At 50.5% G+C, this 20,497-nt stretch overlaps 2 protein-coding genes across 8 annotated transcripts in view; one reads left to right on the top strand and one right to left on the bottom strand.

The window, feature by feature from the left end:
- LOC149330846 (protein kinase C-binding protein NELL2-like) overlaps positions 1-1,625 on the top strand; it is a 91,897-nt gene extending 90,272 nt beyond the window's left edge. For 6 of the 7 annotated variants that reach the window (XM_089561543.1, XM_089561541.1, XM_089561538.1 and 3 more), the window contains 2 exons: positions 396-439; positions 561-1,625. In XM_089561543.1, the coding sequence (XP_089417669.1) occupies positions 396-439; positions 561-630 (114 nt within the window). In that variant the 3' untranslated portion in view covers positions 631-1,625. The remainder of the gene's footprint in view (positions 1-395; positions 440-560) is intronic. The other variant, XM_089561542.1, reaches the window with a different exon arrangement.
- Positions 1,626-6,912: 5,287 nt separating this feature from the next.
- LOC149330847 (uncharacterized) lies at positions 6,913-15,859 on the bottom strand. The gene is made up of 3 exons (XM_089559989.1): positions 15,586-15,859; positions 11,032-11,173; positions 6,913-7,418 (listed from the first exon to the last, which is right to left on the bottom strand). Exons 1-3 carry the CDS (start codon positions 15,722-15,724, stop codon positions 7,028-7,030), a joined length of 672 nt encoding a protein of 223 aa, XP_089416115.1. The 5' UTR covers positions 15,725-15,859; the 3' UTR covers positions 6,913-7,027.
- Positions 15,860-20,497: the final 4,638 nt, after the last annotated feature.

Consider the following 20,497-nt stretch of genomic DNA (forward strand, 5'->3'; position numbering starts at 1 on the left):
TTGCTACTCGGCTCGTGGAGAATGTCTTAACTGCTGTTGCACCTTGTAGGCAAATTTGCCAACTGCATTTTCCGCAGGGGTGGTGCCGAGCGACGTGACGCTAGAAGCTAAGGTGTGCAGTGGGAAGTCCTGGACATCCACTTCATAAATAGGTGTTATTGTGCATCTTGCTAGCTGATTACTTTGAGTGTAACCTTTCTAATTGCACGCTCAGGCCAGACATTAACGTGTTTGCGGTGTTAGGTGTCTCAGCGCCCCTACGTCGCCCTGACTGGTCCCGCTGCTGCTTGACGCGCATTGTCCGACCAAGTGGGCTGCCTTATGGCTAACCTCGCATGCCGCCGCTGCTGCTGCTGCCGAGTTTGCCGCCTTCTCTAACACCTTCTCCCTCGCAGGTCCCCGAGCTCTTGGTGAGCAATGCGGGCTTTAGTGTGCTCCGGTAATAACCCCCCTCACTCACTCTGTTGCATGCAACTAACCAGATCTCTTGGCCCAGCGGTGTGGGCCCTGTGGACAGGGGTTGAGCTAACACCATGCGCCTCTTTCCTTCCCTGATGCAGGACGGCCACCTATGCTGCCTGTACTCTGCTGACTGCCTTGGCCACGATAGCCCCAGCGTTTCCCAGCTGAGGTTGTCCGGCTCATCCCGTCCCTGAGAGAGACGCAACACAAACCTTTGTACAGCGTTAATTTATTAACCCCCGTTCCCTGTTCCCTCGTGTAACTTATTCCCCCCAAACTCCCCCTGCCCCCCCTTGAGAAATCAAACTCACACAACTACACTCTCTCTATGCCCGGGAGGCGCACACATTCCACCAGATCTCAGCGACATTCCTCGCGCGCGCTCGCCTGGCATTGTTAGCAACGAAGCCAAAGAAAAAGAAAGCTCTGTTGAACACGCGCAAGAGATAGGTCTATCTATATTATACATATTATATATAAATATATATATATTATAAATATATATATACTATTATGAAAGGTATACATACACGTGCTGTGTGTGTGTGCGTGTTTGAGAGAGGAAGAGCACATACACTATGTGCGATGCAATGTACATTCAACTCCTCTGGGTAGCCACCCGTGAGTGAGTAGCGAGGCCTTAGCGTGACCGCAGGCATGTTGCGTGTTATGTACTGTGTGCGTGCTTGTGTGTGTGTCCGTGTGTAAATAGGTTTTCTAGTCTCGTCGACAGCGAAACCCCTGGCGCGTTTGGACGAGAGACCTGCCAGCAGAATACCTCAAAGCCTCAGCCGCCGCCGCTGCCGCCGCCACCAGTGTTGTGGGGCGGGTCTTGCCACAGACCCTGCCTCACACAGCAACAACCCTCTAGGTGCTTTTTGTATACACACACAAAGAAACACAAGCTTCGTTTTTATAATATACATGCTACACACGTATATATAAATATATACATACATATATAGGCGCCTCCTCCTTTTTATTTGGCGGCACACCCAATGTGCTTGAACACCAGGAGCCCAGACTGGGCATGGTGCAGCGCTCGGCGAGCTATAACAACACACACACAGCCCTGCCTTTTTCTCCCTAGTCGTTTTTTTCGCCTCACCCCCCTTTTCCCTCCCCTTTTATTTAAATAAAACCCTGGTTGAATGCCGCCTGTATGTTGTCGTGGTCTGCCTTCCTATTTGGTCAGATGCCTTCATCTTATCCGAGGGCTGTTGTCGTGGTCTGCCTTCCTATTTAGTCAGATGCCTTCGTCTTATCCGAGGGCTGTTCCGCTTTCATTGGTGTGGGCGTGGATGTCTTCGAAACACCTGCTTTCATTAACTTTCGTTTTGCACCAACTTGGATGCACCATTTCTGCTGCACGAACTTTTCTTGTTTATTATAAGTCGTACTAGTTCGAGACAATGCTGGTGGATTGCTCTTAACACCTAACCCTTTTGCATATACATTACGATGCAAATTTAGTGGCTTTAACTCGGGATTCATGACTCTTAGAGATTGATTTTCATTAGGTTTGTGCTTAAACACGTGGCACTTTTTCATTGTATTAGAATGTTTGTAACTGACCTAAATTTCAAATGGGGTGTTACCTTAGAGTGCGGGTAGTGTTAGACGTAGTGGCGCCACCCAACCTGAAGAAGCCTGTAGATAGACTGATATGGCTTATGATGGGCAGTCCTGGCCTTTTGCATTGGTATGTGGGTGGGCAGTTCTGTAGGCTTACCGGTTAGTCATCATTCTGAATTTTAAAGAAAATGCACTATAGTGAAACACCACTGTAATGAGCTTAGGACTTGGGGGAAATGTTCAATAATATTCCTGCTTTATCTTTGCTTTATAATCCTTTAATCCTTACTTTCCTTCCTCTTTGCTTCATTGAAATTTCCTTCACTATTAAAGTACCTTCAACTCATTCCTCTTCAGCGAATGTTTGCTTGCCTGAAATGGACCTGTTGCTCATTTCATTAAATGAAACAAAGCATTTAAATATATAAGGCATCTCTTAAAATTTTAAGAACTCCATGCATTTATTGCGTACTTTGTACGCTTCACAGTGCAGCATTTTCGGTTGAACTCTCATTCAATTATTGCAGTCGTTGCTACCTTTTCCTGATGCAAATGCTTGCTGGATGGCCGAGATATTCAACCTCACTGGGGATGTTGTGCCTCACTCAAATGAGCCTTCTAGCATGGGCTTTAACAAAAAAACCAGGTTGGTTCCCCACTTTCTGAGGTTATGCCACTAGAGTAATGTAAAAACGTGCCAATGTTAGTCTTCTTTCTGTTGCTACACACGCTCCTGCTTAAAGGGAAACTGCATAGGTTTTAGAAATCAATGAGCTTAAGAGGGTCGAATGTGTGAAACTTGGAGGTAAAGCACGCGAAGTCTTTTTGGGCTGGCACTTGAAATAGTCAAGTAATCGCCGATTAAAATCCAGACGCCCTTCAAGCTTCTCCGCAGCGCACAACGCCAAGTGAGGGACGCATGATGATGACATCGAAGGTATCGGTACATTTCCAACGCACAAACGCCTGCTTTAAAGGAAAAAAACCAACGCCACCAAAGGCGAACACTGCCGAGAGTTGTTTGGCAGCGTCTAACGAGTCAGGGCAGGGTGTGGCTGACGTCAGCGGTAATATGAAATCATACCTTCCGTGACGTTACGCTGAATTTCTTTGCACTCCTCCGGTGCATTGAGGAGAAGCGCAAAATTCAATCGTCGATTACGTCACTGGTTTAAATGCTAGTGCAAAAATACTTGGCATGCTTTACCTACAGCCTATGTAGATTTGAATATCGCGAAATTCTCAAAAAAGTGCTGCAGTTGCCCTTTAAAGTGCTATCACCAGTAGCCACTGCACTTGTAAAATGTTCAGAGATTAGGGCGCCTCAGAATTTCACTGTAGACAGCTTTGCTGGTGAAAATTGAATCTCAACCGAAGTGGCATATCCTCAACCGGGAGTTGTAGTTCGGCCTAGTCAGTTTCTGCCAAGATGGAAAGCTAGCGCCACCGTCTATGCTAGTTTCTTGAGCGCTTCGTCCACTGCGAGCATGGTGGAAGGAAAGCTCGGGAGAAGCCCTCGCTATCCGAGATGCTCGCCAAAAGTGCCGGAAGTCACACGCTTTCGCAAGGGCTTCTGGGAGTCTTTGGCCGACGGCGCAGCCAATGGTAACGCGGAGCGCAACTGCGTCGTCTGCTACATTGTCTGCTGCGCATGCGCAAGTGCAGACGGCGGCCAAGTAGCGGGGAACGGCTTCAAAAAATGTGTCGTAACCGCCTCTCTTGAGTTCTTTCCTTCCTACATGACAGCGGGAATGCTGAGAAGACGAGGTGTGGCTTGGCTAGTGTTTGAAATTGGTAGCTACGCCGAGATGCTGCCCCCCCAGCTCCTTTCGATGAAGCCAGACTTTAAGCATTGGGCTTCAGAGTTCAGAAAACGGGTGTTAGACGAATAAAGTCGTAGATAAAAGAGAGAGACTAGTTCTGCGTATCTAGCTCCGATTTCTGGATGCTGAGGTTTATGCGGGCCGCTGTACGAGAGTGCGCGCGGCGACGATTTCTTCGCGAGTGTCCGTTTTGGTTGGCTTTGCCGCATAGCTCACGAGCACGCGTCGCTGGTTACAACACTTCTCCGCATGACAGGAATGTCCTGCGAAGAATGCGTACGCCAGTTCGAAGGCTTTGATGATGGCCGACGGAAAGTGTTTTGTGCTTTCATTTTCCCCGCTTGGCACTGTGAAACCGGCGGAACCTCGATACCGTCAATCACACCAAGAGCACTGACAAAGCGATTCTAGCCATGCGACCAACCTGCGAAAACGGAACGTAAACTGCCCGTGTGAAACCATGCATAGAGGGATAGCGCACTCTCAGGGGTCGTGTGCAGCGAAGAGGCTGCAACGGGGGAAAACTTGGCGAGTCCGTGCAGGCGCAACGGGCCGTTTACCCCATTTTAATGCGAAAGCCTTATATGCCTCATCGGCAACGAATCCGGGCGTCGGCGTTGATCAGCAGCAGAGGTCCCAAAGATCTCGGATGACATCACGGAGGTATCAACGAAAAATAAAATTTCTTCCCAAGGTACGGGGAATTCAACGCAGGGTTCTCGGATTGGAAGGCGAGCACCAAACCCATAAGCCACAGAAACCGCGTTGCTTATTGGCGAACAAAGCATATACGTTTCCTCATGACTATTTTATTGAGCAGGTGTGTCATTAGAAAGGAAGAATATAAATAAATAAAAAGGAAAACAACGTTTTAAAGAATGCTGTCGCATTCAAAGCACGTAAACAGTTTTAAACAAATTAAACGCGACCAAGTTAATCCTAACATGAACAGCAAAATGAGAGATATTAGACGAGGGAATCTTAATACCACACTCTTAAAAAAGGGTCGTACAGTTCACAGTTGGTAGCGAGGTGCTTAAAGTGGTAAGGGATACTTCTACTTCGGCCGCTGATCCGGATCATGACAGGGAAATAACTAGAAGAATAGGAATAGCAGTTCACTAATATCCCTCTAGAGAAAAGTATACAACAGCTGTATCTTAGCGGTAATCACCTAAGGGTCAGGAACGTGGAGGCTAACGATAAGGGTTCAGCTTAAGTTAAGAACAACGCTTCGAGCTAGGGAAAGAAAAATGATAGGTATAATGTGAAGGGGCAGCTAGAGAGGAGAGTGGGTAAGGGAGGAGACCCGGTTTAATGACGTCCTAGTCGCAGTCAAGAAGTCGGGCATTGGCTGAGTTTGTAATGAACATGCAAGATAACCAGGGTAACGGACTGGATTTCAAGAGGAGGCAAGCGTAGCAGGGGGCAGTAGAAAGTCAGGCGGGCGGGTGAGGTTAGGAACTTTGCGGGGGTAATGTATGCGCAGCTCACACAGGGCAGGGTTAATTGGAGAGGCCTTTGACCTGCATTGGTCGTATTTTAGCTGTTGCTGATTATGGTATAGCTTCATGAGTTCGAACAACTTGATTCTAGATAGAGCCTGCAGCAGTGCTGTGGTAAATATTTACCCGGTATTGCATCATAGAACGCGACCTTCTGGTCTTGTGGGTTCAGCATGTTAGTTCAACTGGGCCACCCTAATCTGGTGGCGGCTACTGTTTCTATCTTCGGACTAGAATATGCACGACCGCGACAGCAGGAACCCTAATACGCCAGCGTTTTAGGGTGTCTTGATGGGGCAGCGTTGCTTTACTTGGGTGTCCGACGCATCTGCGCCTAGGGTGAAGCAAAATAGCGTCTGCCGACCGATGTCATCACCCTGCGTTGATACGATGCGCACTTGTATTGAGGCAATGACAGCGCTTACATGCAGTGCACCATCGCTCACCCGACGGTGGCGGCGCCTGGTGTCGTCTGTGGTGTTTTTGACAGCAGTGCAACTAAAACGACAACTGACAATAGCGTAACTAAAATGACGCAAAAACGCGAGCAGACTGGCTGATAACTGCGGGAATGCAAGGAGGAGACAGCGAGAAAAGAAAAAGCGAAGGAAAAGAAAGAAAAAAAGGAAACTTGCCACTCAGGTGCCAATACGAGTTGGTATGTAATAGCTCTATGGCCAATACATGCGAATGCTGGCAGGTGCCAATTCAAATGATGATGATGATGTCCTCAGGCTTAATGGCACATACCCACGGCTATAGTGAACCCACGGCGGAAGATTGGCCAGGGGACATAGTGGATACAAACGCACTCATGTACGAGGAGTGGAGTATTTCGATAAGTTTGGGACCTGGAGCTAGAATTTGTACAAAATAAAAAATACTGAAAAGAAAAAGTAGTGAATTCACATTCTAGCAGAGGAATCTACCAGATGAAATTATATAATCGCGAATATGATAAGATGTGTCCGTCTCCGTGATTTGCTTTTTGACTCTTCTTCTAGCTGACTTTTTAAACTTCCTTGTCTTCTTTCCCCTTTTTTCTGTCCTTGCACGTGCATATGCATACTGTCAGTTGTAAAATAGCGCCTGCGTTGTCTGCCAGCATCTTTTTGCCCCGTTGTTACCATACGCACCAAACAGCCAGTCTCAGCTCCTCGGTCGCACTCTCCCTCTGCCTCCTTTGATGCATGGGTATACGGGCCAACGTGCGACAAGTGAGTTGACTTCACCTTCATCAACTAGCCATGCTGAGTGCATTAATGCAATGGCCATTCGTAGCGTATGATCGATGTCTCAACAGACGTGATACGTTATAAAACTGATGAGATGCTCTACTTTGCCACATTGATGCCAACAAGAGTTTTACAATGGTTTGCTTTCGAAGAACCGAGCTTGTTTAATTCCTTGCTGAGGGCAACTGACAATGCACACTCGGTTGCACTCAGCTATCAGTCCTCAAAGTCACCACGTAGCACACTTCAGTCCTTTCTGGCTTATAGTGTGTTGAAAGCAAATGCTATAGTGATGAGACATGCGCGTCCAACTCAACAGCCAACGTCTTTTCATTTCCTAGTAAAACAAAAACAAAAAAGGGCATGAGTTCGTGAGTGCTCGCTGAAGCCGCCGCCTCTGTCGTCCTCCCTAATGTCCGTGCACTGTCTACGGTTCTCCTAGCGCCACCTCTTCGGTGTTCTCTCCAAACTCCAGGTCGTGCAGTGTCTGGAGCATCTTCATCTTGGCCATGTTTCGTTCGCGGGGCAGTAGTCTCTTGAGATGCGCTGCCAGGCTGAGGCAGAACAGTTCCTCGGGGTCCGAGGAGCGCTCCTGCGCCGCCGCGCCCCCTGTTGCCAGGTGGTGCGGCAGTACGGCAGCCGGCCGCACGGCCAGGGCCCAGGGTTCGGGTTGTCCTACTGCCGCCGCCGCCATAGCCGCTGCCTCGGCCGCCGCGGCCTCGCGCACTTCGGCGTCTTCTTCGAGTTGCTCGCGCTTGACTTCCACTTCGGACGAAGAAGCCGCCGGGACCGCTGGCGCCTTCAGCGTCCAGCGCCTCCTGCGAGGGAAGAAATGGACAACCCTTATAAAAATGGTCTATAGACAGTTTATAGACTTCTTATTGACTCTATTGACTTCCTATAGATATTGCTTTTTATCTATTCATAGTCTATAGACTCTCTATAGACAATATTCTATTAAAAGTGTAAGGCCATAAATCTATAGATTGTCTATAGACTGTAACAGTAGCTTGGTTTGGGCTAGTTGGTAACAGTTCTTCGAAAACGTAGCGCAAAAAGGACACGAACGACACAGAAGTGGACAGGACAGGCGCTATAGACTGCCTATGACATTTTCATTGCCGATAGACGTTTGTCTATAGACAGCCTATAGACATTATAGACAGAAGTCTATGGGCACTCTTTAGATTGTCTAAAACTTTTTTTATAAGGGATGGCAGCGAGGGTGTAACAGGCACTCAAACTCGAGATGACAAAGTGCGGTGTTAAAGCGGCCTTTACCCTGTAACCGCTAACTTACGAGTTCGTCCGCTTAACTTGCTTCCGCTAGCCCCCCGCAGCGCATGCGCACTGTGCCAAGTGCCTCAAGAAAAGCATCCAGGTTGAGAACACTTGGGACAAAAATTACCGACATTTCATACCCCCTCCGTATGCTCGTCCGCTGCGGGTCGAGCGAATGAGCTTTTTTTTTTGTTTGCTTATGGCTTTCGTTTTTCGATTTTATATGCCGACAGTGTCGACTCCTCCACTTCGTCGTCACTGTCATCATCGTCAGCGCAGATTTGTCCACTGCAAGGCAAATGCCTTATCCGTGCAGCCGCACTATACACGCACACATTTCCTGACCTCATCTGCCCGTCCGACTTCTCCTTGCCACCTCTTGTTTACTTCATCTCGTGATCAACTCTGTTGTTTGTCCTCCGCGTTACATGCCCCGCCGACGTCAGTTTCCCTTGTAAGAATTGCGGGGGACCGCGTTTATTCGCGGCTGTGTGCGCGAGGAGGAGCTGAGAGTTCGCGACCTGACCTTCAGCGTAATCTCGGAGGAAACCCCAACAAAGGGTCATTTCCATTCAGTCTACTCACTGCTTCGGAAGATAGAGTTCCACTAAAAAACTGGAGGGACACTTTTTTTTTATCAATCAATAATTCATTTTATTTCCTTAGAAAAGGAGGAGTACGGGACTAAAAGCTCGAAGAGCTTGACGAGGTCCCGACCCATGTTAGTTGGCATGACAGCAGGATGACGGTCAGTCTTACACAAAAATGAAAAAAAAATATCACAAAGCAACGGGTAATACAGAATGAAACAAGACGGCAATCAATCGGAGAAGCAACAAAAGGTAATACAGATAAATCAACACACATAAGCAACAGTGGTGAACAAAATTAGACGAATAGGAAGGCATGGTTTAGTCTTGCAAATGAATAAGTTGACAAAAACGTTTAATGCGACAGTTTCGGTTTCTGGAGGGATCAAAATTCTGTCGGTCTAGTAAGTTTAACAGCGAAGGTAATGTATAAGATAGAGATTGTTCATCATAGGAGGTTCTCGGGGTGTGTACAAACCACATTTCTTTATGTCGGCCAGATGAATTATATAATCAGATGAATTATATAATCAAGCTCCCCCTTGGTATAAAACGCGATAGTTTTGGTCGGTATATGTGGGGAAATCGACATTCTCGACTTTTCATAGATCCCTCGGAGTAATCATACCACTCCTTGCGCAGTCGTGCACCGGTTAAGCGATGTCCCTGCGACGGCAGGTGCCTCACGACAAATCATTAACTTAACCGCCACCTTCCACGGTGGTCAGTTTGCTCAGAACTCGGTCTGCACGTTGTAATGACGCCACAAGGTCACGTGACCTAGGTTGCCCACCAGGGTTGCTTCTCTGGGGATTTTTCGCTCACAACACCGACGACGCCAGGTTTTCTGCAAAATTTAACGGTTTTCTGCAAAATTATGCTGCCATATATGCGGTGCTCGCAACAGGCGCAAGACAGGGTTCAATGGAGATGAATGAGGACATATGACGACGTGTACACCATCGGGTATACACAAGTGCCCAAGCATGCCATCGCTGGCTCATATGCACTACTGCGTCACCTAAGGCCCTGCTCTCGGCACTGCACGTGACGCGTCCATTTGGGATTGAAAGAGTGGACGCATTTGTTTTTCCAGTCCTGGACTACTTGCTGACAGGTCTCAGCTTCCGCTCTGACAGGAAACAGCCACATGGTCACAGTACCTACTTGCCAGATTCTGCTTGCGACTCGCCGCCAGAACCGGGCTCCCCCCGTACCAGGACGCTGTCATCTGCTAGCAGACGACGAAAGACATGGCCACCACGACGTCAAAGCAACGCCGTGCGCGCGATCATGATACTGAGTCGATTTGAAGACCGTACCGTCAGCTTAGCGTAGGTGTATTTCAGAACTCAGCTTCGGGGGTATGGTCGCCGCTACTGCTCGCGACAAAGTTCGCACAAAGTAGCCAAACTCGTTGCGGATTGGCAGATAGACGAAAGCCTTCGCAAAATGTTGACAACAAGCGTTATAACTGCTCCAGTATACGAGTGGTTCACATGCGATGCTTTCAGGTGAGCGCGCAGACAGCATGTCGCAAAACTAGCGAACAAGAACCTCTTGACGACATCAGCAAACAGTACGGGCTCGCACCTCCGAACGCGCGTCCGTGTGCGGTGGATTTCAAGAAAATAGAACGAAGATGCAAGAACAAAAAGTCTTAGGATGGCTCAGAGAGCAGCTACGGGCCTCATGTGAAGTTTTAAAGCACGATATTGTCCTCCAGGAACACGAAAAGCACGCAAAATGCACACAGTCTAACTCAATATGGCTGGTAGCGCGGCGCGCAGCTGTCGTCTGCTGCCTTCCCCGCAGCCCCAAGTAGTCCGAGGACTGCCATAGGCGAAAAACGAAAGCGTTGCTATGGCGATGCGCGATGGTGGGCGGAGCTTTCTGGCTACCCGAGAAAAACAAATACCGGACTCGAGTCCGCAAGTAGTCCCGGACAGTCCGGGACTGAAAAACAAATGCGACCAGTGGTCGCCCGTGAATCCGAAGCAGGAAAAGTTACTTATCTATCTTAATACAGCGCGATACACAGGACGAGAGAAAGAAACAAGAGACCACACGAGCGCAATCTAACAATCTAACAACGTGTGGTCTCTTGTTTCTTTCTCTCGTCCTGTGTATCGCGCTGTATTAAGATGAATCCGTTCCAACTTGCCCAGTTTTCTGTTCTAGTTTACTTATCTAATGGTGTATATGCTCTCGATGACGTCTTATCAGAATAGCGACACACGGGACAAGCTGGCTTGTCGACTACTCGTCGGAGTATCGCTTCTCGAATCAAACATAAGGAAAGCGGAGCGGACGTTTCCAGACGCACACCCCCTGGGCCTGTGGAATGGACTCGCCAAACGCAGTCGGCTGCGCGTCACCAAGTGACGCGGCGATCCAGTGCAGTCTGAGCGCTCGCGCGTTGTGGAACTTTGTGCGGATAGTAAAACGTGGTAAAATCGAGTGCTCGCTGAATGGCTGCTGAGCCTCGTCGCAGTCGCGCGAGGTTGTGCTTGTGACGCGAAGGCGGCTAGGCATACGTGTCGCGTTATACAACACTCACGTTCGTGGCCTCAGGAAGTCGTCGAGGAAGCCGAGCTCCCGGTCCAGGACGTTCCACTGCCCCTTGGCGTCGGCGCGACGGCGCTTCTTGCGCTTCAGGTACGTGTCCCGGATGGTGCGCCACCGGGTCTGGCACTCCTCCACTGCGTTTGGGGGAGAATACAATCACGCCTCAGTCGCATTTAAGGGAACCCCTAGATTAGTATGTGGCTCTCGTGACAACAGAAACCGATCTTGCGGCGACACCACTCTCGGTATAGCATAAATTTCAGTGCATCACCGTGATGGGGTATAAGAGTATTCACCGACGTCACACTGGTCGGCATTTTGAAGTACACGGAGCGCGTCGAAAGGAAGCGCGCATGTCTAATCGGCTTATCGCGACCTGCTAGTGCCTGTGCCCCTGAAGCTGTGCGCTGTGCAACAAAATGGTGCCCGTGACGTCACATGTATATCTTCTTCGCAAAAATCTTTCGCAGTCAACTACAGGACGACAGAAATACGTCAGGTGCGAGGGGAGCCCCTTAATGGTTTGATATAATAGATTAATAACATAACAATGGAAGAAAAGGGTGCAGCTAGCCGCGGCATCTACCATAGACACCTGAAGCACCTGAGCTGCGGCTAGCGTGGCTAAAAGGACAGGAAGACAGTAAAGGGAAAGAAAGAGGGAAGCGGTAGCAAGAAGGGATAGGAGTATGGTATATGGTATAGCAGGGTTTGAAGTCCCAAAGCGACTCAGGCTATGAGGGACGCCGTAGTGAAGGGCTCCGGAAATTTCGACCACCTGGGGTTCTTTGACGTGCACTGACATCGCACAGTACACGAGCCTAAAGGATAGCAATAGCGTAGTTTTTCAGCTGTTTTTTTTTTCGGAATGCTGCAGGCCTCCCCATGAATAACTTTTTAGACTTGCTGCAAACCTATCTTGAATCCACCTATGTAGAATGGGATGATTGCATTTTCATCCAAAAAGAAGGTATCTGAATAGGAGCGTGCATCGCACCGTTGCTCAGTGACCTGTATCAAGCGATGCATGATAGAAAACTTAGATTGCTTCCAGGGCTCCAACGTCACAAAGGTTTTCCGTTTTGTCGATGATTACCTGGTTTAATTGAATGTGACCGTGCAGTTTTTGACACAGAAGTCAAAAAGAAGGAAAGACATAGAAGGATTCATTTGCGTGATTGTGCTTGTCATCCGAAGGTCGAGAAATGTGAAGTTGTAGCATATCACAAAGATACGGTCACAAGAGAGATCACTGAGGCTTCAGAGATTGCGGAGCTAGGTCCGGCATGCGTTAGCACTCCGTCCATCGCCATAAAAAAAAAAAAGAACACGAGTTTCTTGTATCATCGTAGATTTTGTTGTCTTGTTTTCCCGTGTTTTTATCAGATGTGGCTACTTGTACTTAAACAGAGGCGCTCTGAATAAAACTCAGTTGTTATTCAGCGCTGCGTCTCGTCCCTTGTTCCCTCGTGTTCGTGCTAGTGCGCTGCTTTTTCTTAAAGGATATAGGACGGGAATATCCACTATGTACAGAATACAGTCAAACCGCCTTTTACGACTTATGCACACATAGGCCACTGGGACGTCAATGTCATGTTAACGACAACGGGGCTAACCGGGCTATACGACGCGCCCCGATAGCGGTTCACAACCCTTGCCGCATGGCTCGCTGGTGTTTACGGCGTTCGGCTGCTGAGCACAAGGACGCGGGTTCGAATCCCGGTCGCGGCGACGACTACATTTCGATGGAGGCGAAATGCAACAGACGCGCACACGTGCTGTACGATGCACGTCAAAGGACCTCATGCAGGTGGTCGAAATTTTCCCGGATTGATTGGTTATCAGGAAATGAAAGGCGCGTTAACTGTCTCATCTCGGTGGACACTCGAACCGTTCCGCAAGGGTAGGGATAAAGGAGGGAGTGGAAGGAGAAATTAAGCACGAGATGCCGTAGTGGAGGGCTCCGGAATAATTTCGACCACCTATAGGGATCTTCAACGTGCACAGACATCGCACGGCACCGCCTCCATCGAAAGGCGGCCGGCGCGGTCGGGTTCGAATCCGGGTACTGAGGCTCATAGACGAGCGTCCTAACCACTGAGCCACCGCGACGGGTATTTTACCCGGAACCCTTTACTACGCCGCGTCTCTCTCTCTCTCTGCTACATTTCGTTACGATGGATGCGAGACGCAAAATATGACCGCGTGCTGTGCGATGTCAGTGCACATTGAAGATCCACTGGTTACAGTGAACTAGAAGTATACTTCTAGCTCACTGTACCCCGGTGGTCGAAAATATTCCGGAGCTCTTCACTATGGCAGTTCTTCCTCTCTTCCTACTTTCACTCGCTCCTTCTGTGCTTCCTTCACGGCGCGGTACCGCGCCACGGCAGCTCAGGGTTGAGGCGTTCGGCTACCGAGCCGGAGCACTCGGGTTCGAACCTAGATCACGTTTCGATGAAGGCGAGACGCAAACGGCGCCCGTGTGCTGCGCGATATGTCAGTGCGAGTGAAAGATCCCTAGGTGGTTGAACTTATTTAGCAGCCCTGGATCCTCTTAAACCCCACAATTTATTTCATCCATTCGTTCATCCTTTTCTTCGCGGCGTGGTTCAGGTGCTGCACTGAAAGTGCAGTTTTCTTTCCTTTGCTCAAAAACATTTCCCATTTGCGTCTCGCGACCTCGTGCCAAGCTCCTCAGTCCCCGTTTCCTTCAGCACCCGCAAAAAAAAAAAATGCGAAAAGGAAAGGCGCTGCAACCATGTCATATCTCAAGTGGACACCTCAACCACGCCTTGGGGGAAGAGATGGAGGAAGGATGGAGTGAAAGATTGGTTTGGTTTGTTTCGGTTTAACGTCCCAAAGCGACTCAGGCTATGAGAGACGCCGTAGTGGAGGGCTCCGGAAATTTCGACCACCTGGGGTTCTTTTAACGTGCACTGACATCGCAGAGTACACGGGCCTCAAGAACTTCTCCTCCAAAGAAATTCAACCGCCGCGGCCGGGATCGAACCCGCGTCTTTCGAGTGAGAGATGGAGGAAAGAGCCACTGTAGTGTAACGATGCATCGAGGTGCACCCTATATTGGCAGGCTCCGGATAAAATTCAACCGCTTTGTTTCTTTGACGTGCACTCACATTGCATAGTTAACAGGTTTCCTTTACGTTAGGGCTTCATCGAAGCACGGCCGCCGCGAGCTCATTAACCGAGTAATGCCGAAAATAAATGCCTCAGAAACAAACAAAAGAACGAAAGTCCCAGGCTTCGCGTTGTCCCTCGAAACCAAGAAGTGCTGGCGGCAGTTCCACTGCACTGTTCACGACAGAGTCCATTCTCAAGCCCGCTTGGATTGCATGCACGGAGAAGGCGCACTCTGAAGATATTAGCTACTAGCTAGGCCACACGATTCAACATTCTCGTTTAAATAAGAAAGTTAGATATATCTTGTAGGAAAAGGAAAGGCGCAGCACCTCATACGACGGGATGAAGGCAGGAAAATAGGAAGAGGCGTTGTAGATAAGGGCTGCGGAATAATTTCAGCCACCCGGGGTTCTTAACGTGCACCGAGATCGCACAGCACACTCCATCGAAACGCGGCCGCCGCCACCGAGGTTCGATCCGGCGTCCTGGTGGTCAGCAGCCTAACGCCGTAACCGGGAATTCGGTTTAAGGCACATCGTGAAGCCGACGGTGAAATCGATACCTTTTAGGAAAGAGCGGCCTCACATATCTAGAGCTGTAAAAAAGTCGAAGGCAAATGAAAGAAAATAACGAATGGTTGCTTTGACAATAAGCAGCCCAGGCCAGGCAGGTTTTCGGGAGGGGTCCAAGGTGCTTTTTAAATAGCACTGCCAAAAGAACTGACCGAGGGGGGCCACGGGGAGATCCCGGGCCCCCTAGGGCCCATTTGGATACGGACCTGGCCTAGGCCTCTTTTAGGACCCCAACCACCGTCGACAGATTAAACGCGATGTCGTAACGTCGCGAGAGGAAAGGCTTCCAGCACAGGACTGGACGCGGCAGCAAAAAACTAAGACAGCGTCGAGAGAGACTATGCAGCTTTCGAAGAACAGACCTGACGTGGCAGTAGCAGGGTTGGACCAGACGCAGCAGCGTCTGGACCTAGGGCACCGTCAACAAGTACGCCTGTCCGCAACTAACCAGGGACCATGCAACCGCTCGCTACAGCTTGTCGCGAAGACGCTCCGGCGGTGAGCTCGCAGCCACCTGTTCGACACTCGTTCCCGGCACAGCATTCTCGTTGACGCTAACAGCTGAAACGTCCTGCCACGGCACCAGCAGCTGTACCACCAGCACGCCAACAGAGCCTCGAAAAGCTCGAGGCTCACGGCAATGCGAATAACGCTGCCGATTCCGCATAGTACGGGGATAGCGACTCCGCAAGACGCGGTCCGGACCGAGCGTCTGTGGCGAAGCCAGTTGCGGGGTCGCGGGGCACCTCCGCGGACACGTACGCGTTCGAGACCGGAGCGCGGGCCGGCCGTGTGTGCGGGCAACGCAGCGTGCAAGGCGGCGCGAGACTCACCGCTGACGGCCAGCGCGGCGGCGATGTCCATCCAGGCGGCCTCGCGGTATCCGGCCTCCTTGTGCAGCTTGGAGTGCTGGTCCCAGAGCTGCTTGTGCTTCTTCACCTCCTGGACGAGCTTCTCGTTGAAGGACGCCATTGCGCGGAGCCGATCGAACGGAGCACTGATCGTCGTCGTCGTCTCCTCGGGCTCCGGAGCCGCGTGCCCACGGCCGCCGTCGTCTTCGTCGACGACCGAGACAGCGGTGGCGGCCGGCCAGCTGAGCGCCAGCACGAGCTCTCCCCGGCTCTGCACGTGCGCATGCATTTTAGAGCCACTGGCATGCACACAGCGCCACCATGCTGACTTCTTTTTATTTTATTTTATTTTTATTTTTTTGCGGCGTTCGTTGCTGCGGGTAGTGCGGAAAGTCCAATCTTTGTCTTCGTGTGTGAACTGTGGAAGCGGTATTTTGAACGCGTCGTTCCAACGTCCGTACGTCCCTGCGCGCTTTTCCGTGCTTGATGGTTTCCTTTGCGCTGCTCAGTGATGCTCGGGAAAGCGCCCAAACGTACGTCCGTAGCGCGATGTGTACGCGCCAATTTTAGTTTGGTTTGGTTTATGGGGTTTAACGTCCCAAAGCGACTCAGGCTATGAGGGACGCCGTAGTGGAGGGCTCCGGAAATTTCGACCACCTGGGGTTGTTTAACGTGCACTGACAACGCACAGTACACGGGCCTCTAGAATTTTGCCGCCACAGAAATTTAACCGCCGCGGCCGGGATCTAACCCGTGTCTTCCGGGTCAGCAGTCGAGCACCATAACCACTGAGCCACCGCGGCGGTCTATTTTGACCTGTACATTGCTAGTTTTAATGCCAAAAAGCATTATCTGTCCCATTAGCGCAAAAGCCACCGTCCGCCGACTGTCGGCGTCCATGGTAGGCAATGCGGATGATGTAAGAGCGTCGGTGTACGATATCACAACGCATGTAAGCGAACATGTACAGTCATGATTGATGAAACGTTACATACAATGATCTATGAAAGTCATGACTCGTAGGGAGTCATGACTCAGTGATTGTGCAAAGTATCCAGATTCAGCACTTTGCAATAACGTAATATAAGGTGTGCGAGTTTGTACAAAGTATGCGTAACCATGCATAGTCATGACTAATAAATCGTTCTGTAATGAAGCATGATTCAGCACTTTACAAGTAGCGTAGTCATGACACATATTCATAGTCATGGCACATGACTAGGCACTTCTGAAACGTAGCCTGACTCAGCACTTCGCAAGTAGCGTAATGTAAGGTGTTTGATTTTTGGGGTTTAACGTCCCAAAGCGACTCAGGCTATGAGGGACGCCGTAGTGAAGGGCTTCGGAAACTTCGACCACCTGGGGTTCTTTAACGCGCACTGACATCGCATAGTACGCGGGCCTCTAGAATTTCGCCTCCATCGAAATTCCACCACCGCGGTTGGGGTCGAACCCGCGTCTTTCGGGTTAGCAGCCGAGCGCCATAACCAATGAGATACCGCGGCGGCGTAATGTAAAATGTATAGAGTTTGTACAAAGTACGCATAGTCATGCCTCGTAGTTATAGCCATGACTCATAATCAATCTGCGACGTTGCATGACTGAGCGCTTTACAAGTAGCCTAGTCATGACGCATGACTCAACACTTTACAAGGAGCGTAATGTAGGTGTATAGGTTTGTACGTACAAAGTATGCATAGTCATGCCTCTTAGTCATTCTGCAACGTAGCATGACTCAGCACTTTAATGCTCTCGCATTCTCACAGGTAAGCAGCATGAAGTATCACTGCCGAATTTTCTCATTGCTAGTTTGCTAGTCACAGTAGTTTGCTTGTTACGTGTGTACGGCTCTCCTATTCTTTTGTGCCGTGACAGTGGCCCTTTATTGTAGAACTCTCGAGAAGTAAAATAAAATAAAAAAAATGTGAGAGGAAGCCCGCACCCAACCAGAGGTTATCCCAGGCGGAACAATTGAAAATAAAAGAAAAGGGACCAACGTCCAAGAGAAAATTTAAGAAAAACCAATTACAAGAGAAAAGGCACAAATGATGGCCGGGCAAAAGTGATTTTAGGGCAGGACGTCTCTGAAGGATTAAGAATTATGAAAGGACGAAATGACAATGAAACACGGCTGGGTCCAGCGTGCCCAGATTCTTCAGACAGGCTCACAGGCAGCCAGGAGGAGGGAAGGTGCGGGGATCTGTAAGAAGGAAGAAGAGACAAGAAAAGAAAGCAAAGAGATAAGAAAAAAAAACAGGAGATAATGGGCTTAAGAAAGCAGAAGGGGTACGTAAAAAAGGAAATAAAAAAGTGAATCAAGATGAGTGACAAAAAGGCAGGTAAAGTAGCTAAGGAAAAGAACGAGCGAAATTAAAAATAACCAGACAAGTACGAAATGAAAATATAACAGCTAGAAGAAAGAAAAAAGTAAAAAAAATAAAAACAGACAAGGTTTGGTTTGGTTTGGTTTGGTTTATGGGGCTTAACGTCCCAAAGCGACTGAGGCTATGAGAGACGCCGTAGTGAGGGGCTCCGGAAATTTCGACCACCTGGGGTTCTTTAACGTGCACTGACATCAAACAAGAAAAAATAAAAATAAGCATGAGAACACACGAAAAGCAAACAAAACAAAGACTGCGTGGGCACGCAAGGCGACCAATAGCAAGATCCACATGCCATCCACATGCCCCTGAGGCAGGGGCAGGGCCACGGCCCATCCAAATTGGCCATGTGGCGCCCCCGACCAAATGAGACATGGGGAGGCGCAGAAATGGCGGGGAGGTCTACGAGCCATCCGGGCGGAAATGAACACCAGAGTCAGGTGGAAGAAGGGAAGAAACGCGAACAGCAACGCGAATAAGTAACGCACGAGACCGAGGGGAAGTCATGAGGGGAAAGAAAGTGCGGATAGCCGGGAAGCCGTGCTTCTATGTCTGCGGTTAGAGGGCAGGCACGCAGGTCGTGGACAACATGCCCCCCAGCTGCCCCGCATGGACAGGGAGGCGAAGGAAGGAGGGCAAACCATAGAAGTACGAGGGAAAACGACCGTAGCCAGTTAGGAGAGGGACAAGAGATCGTGGTGGAGGGAAAGATAGAGAGGGGACAAAAACAGCCAGGAGGGTGTCCGAATGTTCCGCGGTGCAGGTGTCTGACCAAAAGCCTGAGTACTGTGGTACGCATGCGGGTGCGCACTGACAAGGGCGACAGCCACGACGGCCGCAGGAGGCCGCGCGCCGACGCCAGTGAGGCGGCCCAGTCAGCGAGCTCGTTGCCCCAGACACCACAATGGGCGGGGACATGATACAGGAAGACAGGACGCTGAAGAGCAATGGCGGCAAGGGTGCGCTTGATGTCTCGGACGCGTAAGTCGTTCGTGGAAAGAGTGAAGAGCCTGAAGGAGAGAAAGGCATGTCAGAGTAGACATGCAAGGGTAACGGAGAGGGAGCGCGCTGGGTATAACAACAAGCTTCGTGAAACGCAACAGCCTCTGCGCAGAAGGCACTATAGGTTGTCTCGAGACGAAACTGACGCACGTTCCGCAGCAGACGAGAATGGGACGTAAGCAGCACCCGCAGAATAGGACGTTTAAGAACCGTCCGTGAATATATGAAGGCCGGGAAGGGAGTACTGAGAGGGAAAGTGAGAAGGGGAAGACGGGTGAAGGAGAATGAGGAAGCCATGGAGGGATGGCCGCACCAGGGATCGAAGCGGGGCAAGATATCAGAAAGTAGATAAGTGTGACATCCAAAGGTGACGGGAAAAGGCCCACAGATTGTGTGCCACAGACTGTGGGCCACAGATTGTGAGGTGAGGGAAGGTGACCTGCAGTTGATGGCGCCGGTGCCCGAGGCAGCAGCGCGGCGAATTACGGAGGACCGATCGCCAGAGGGCGGCGCCGCCGGGTCCAAGATACGGGCATGAGGTGAGCACGCCACATTCACTTGGCGTGCTCGGAGGGATACAGCTGGCTCCGAGAAGGACCAGGTCCGGAAGGAGTTGTGTCGAGGTCCGAGCAGCACACGGTTGAGGGCGCCCTGCCGGGGTATACACTGTACGGTACCAGAACAGGTGGTCCAGGCCGGCTAAAGGTTCGGCTGATTGGAATGTCCGGCGGTGCTGCGCAGCGAAGAAAGGGACGGAGCAACAGCGGACAGACAGATGGAAGGGCCGGCAGACGGACAGACGCACGGAGGGACGCACGGACGGACGGGCCGCCAGACAGAGAGAGACGGACGGATGGATGGACGCACGGACGGACGCGCCGACAGGCAGGCAGACAGACAGACAGACAGACAGACAGACAGACAGACAGACAGACAGACAGACAGACAGACAGACAGACAGACAGACAGACAGACAGACAGACAGACAGACAGACAGACAGACAGACAGACACAGACAGACAGACAGACAGACAGACAGACAGACACAGACAGACAGACAGACAGATGGGCCGACGGACGGATGGATGGGCCGACGGACGGATGGATGGTGGATGGACGGATGGATGGTGGATGGACGGATGGATGGCTGGACAGATGGAAGGACGCGCCGACAGACAGACAGACGGACGGACGGTCAGGCCGGCAGACAAAGAGACAGACAGACCGAAGGACGGGCCGACAGACAGACAGAAGAACGGGCCGTCAGGCAGACAGACAGACAGATGGACGGATGGAAGGACGGACGTATGGCTGGATGGACGGACGGGCCGACGTGCAGACAGACAGACGTATTTGACACCGTGGGTACACAATTTTCGTCACATGGGTAAAAATCCGAAAAAAAAAACGGGCCTTGTCAGGCCCAAAGGCCCCGTCAGCAGGCAAAGCCCCCTCTGGATTTTTCATATCATGGCAGTCTCTTTCGACGGAAGAACTCAAGGCCGGCAAGC

This window comes from Amblyomma mixtum, chromosome 9 (genome assembly GCF_055824585.1).
Source record: "Amblyomma mixtum isolate Tamu chromosome 9, ASM5582458v1, whole genome shotgun sequence".
In the NCBI taxonomy this organism is placed as follows: Eukaryota; Metazoa; Arthropoda; class Arachnida; order Ixodida; family Ixodidae; genus Amblyomma; species Amblyomma mixtum.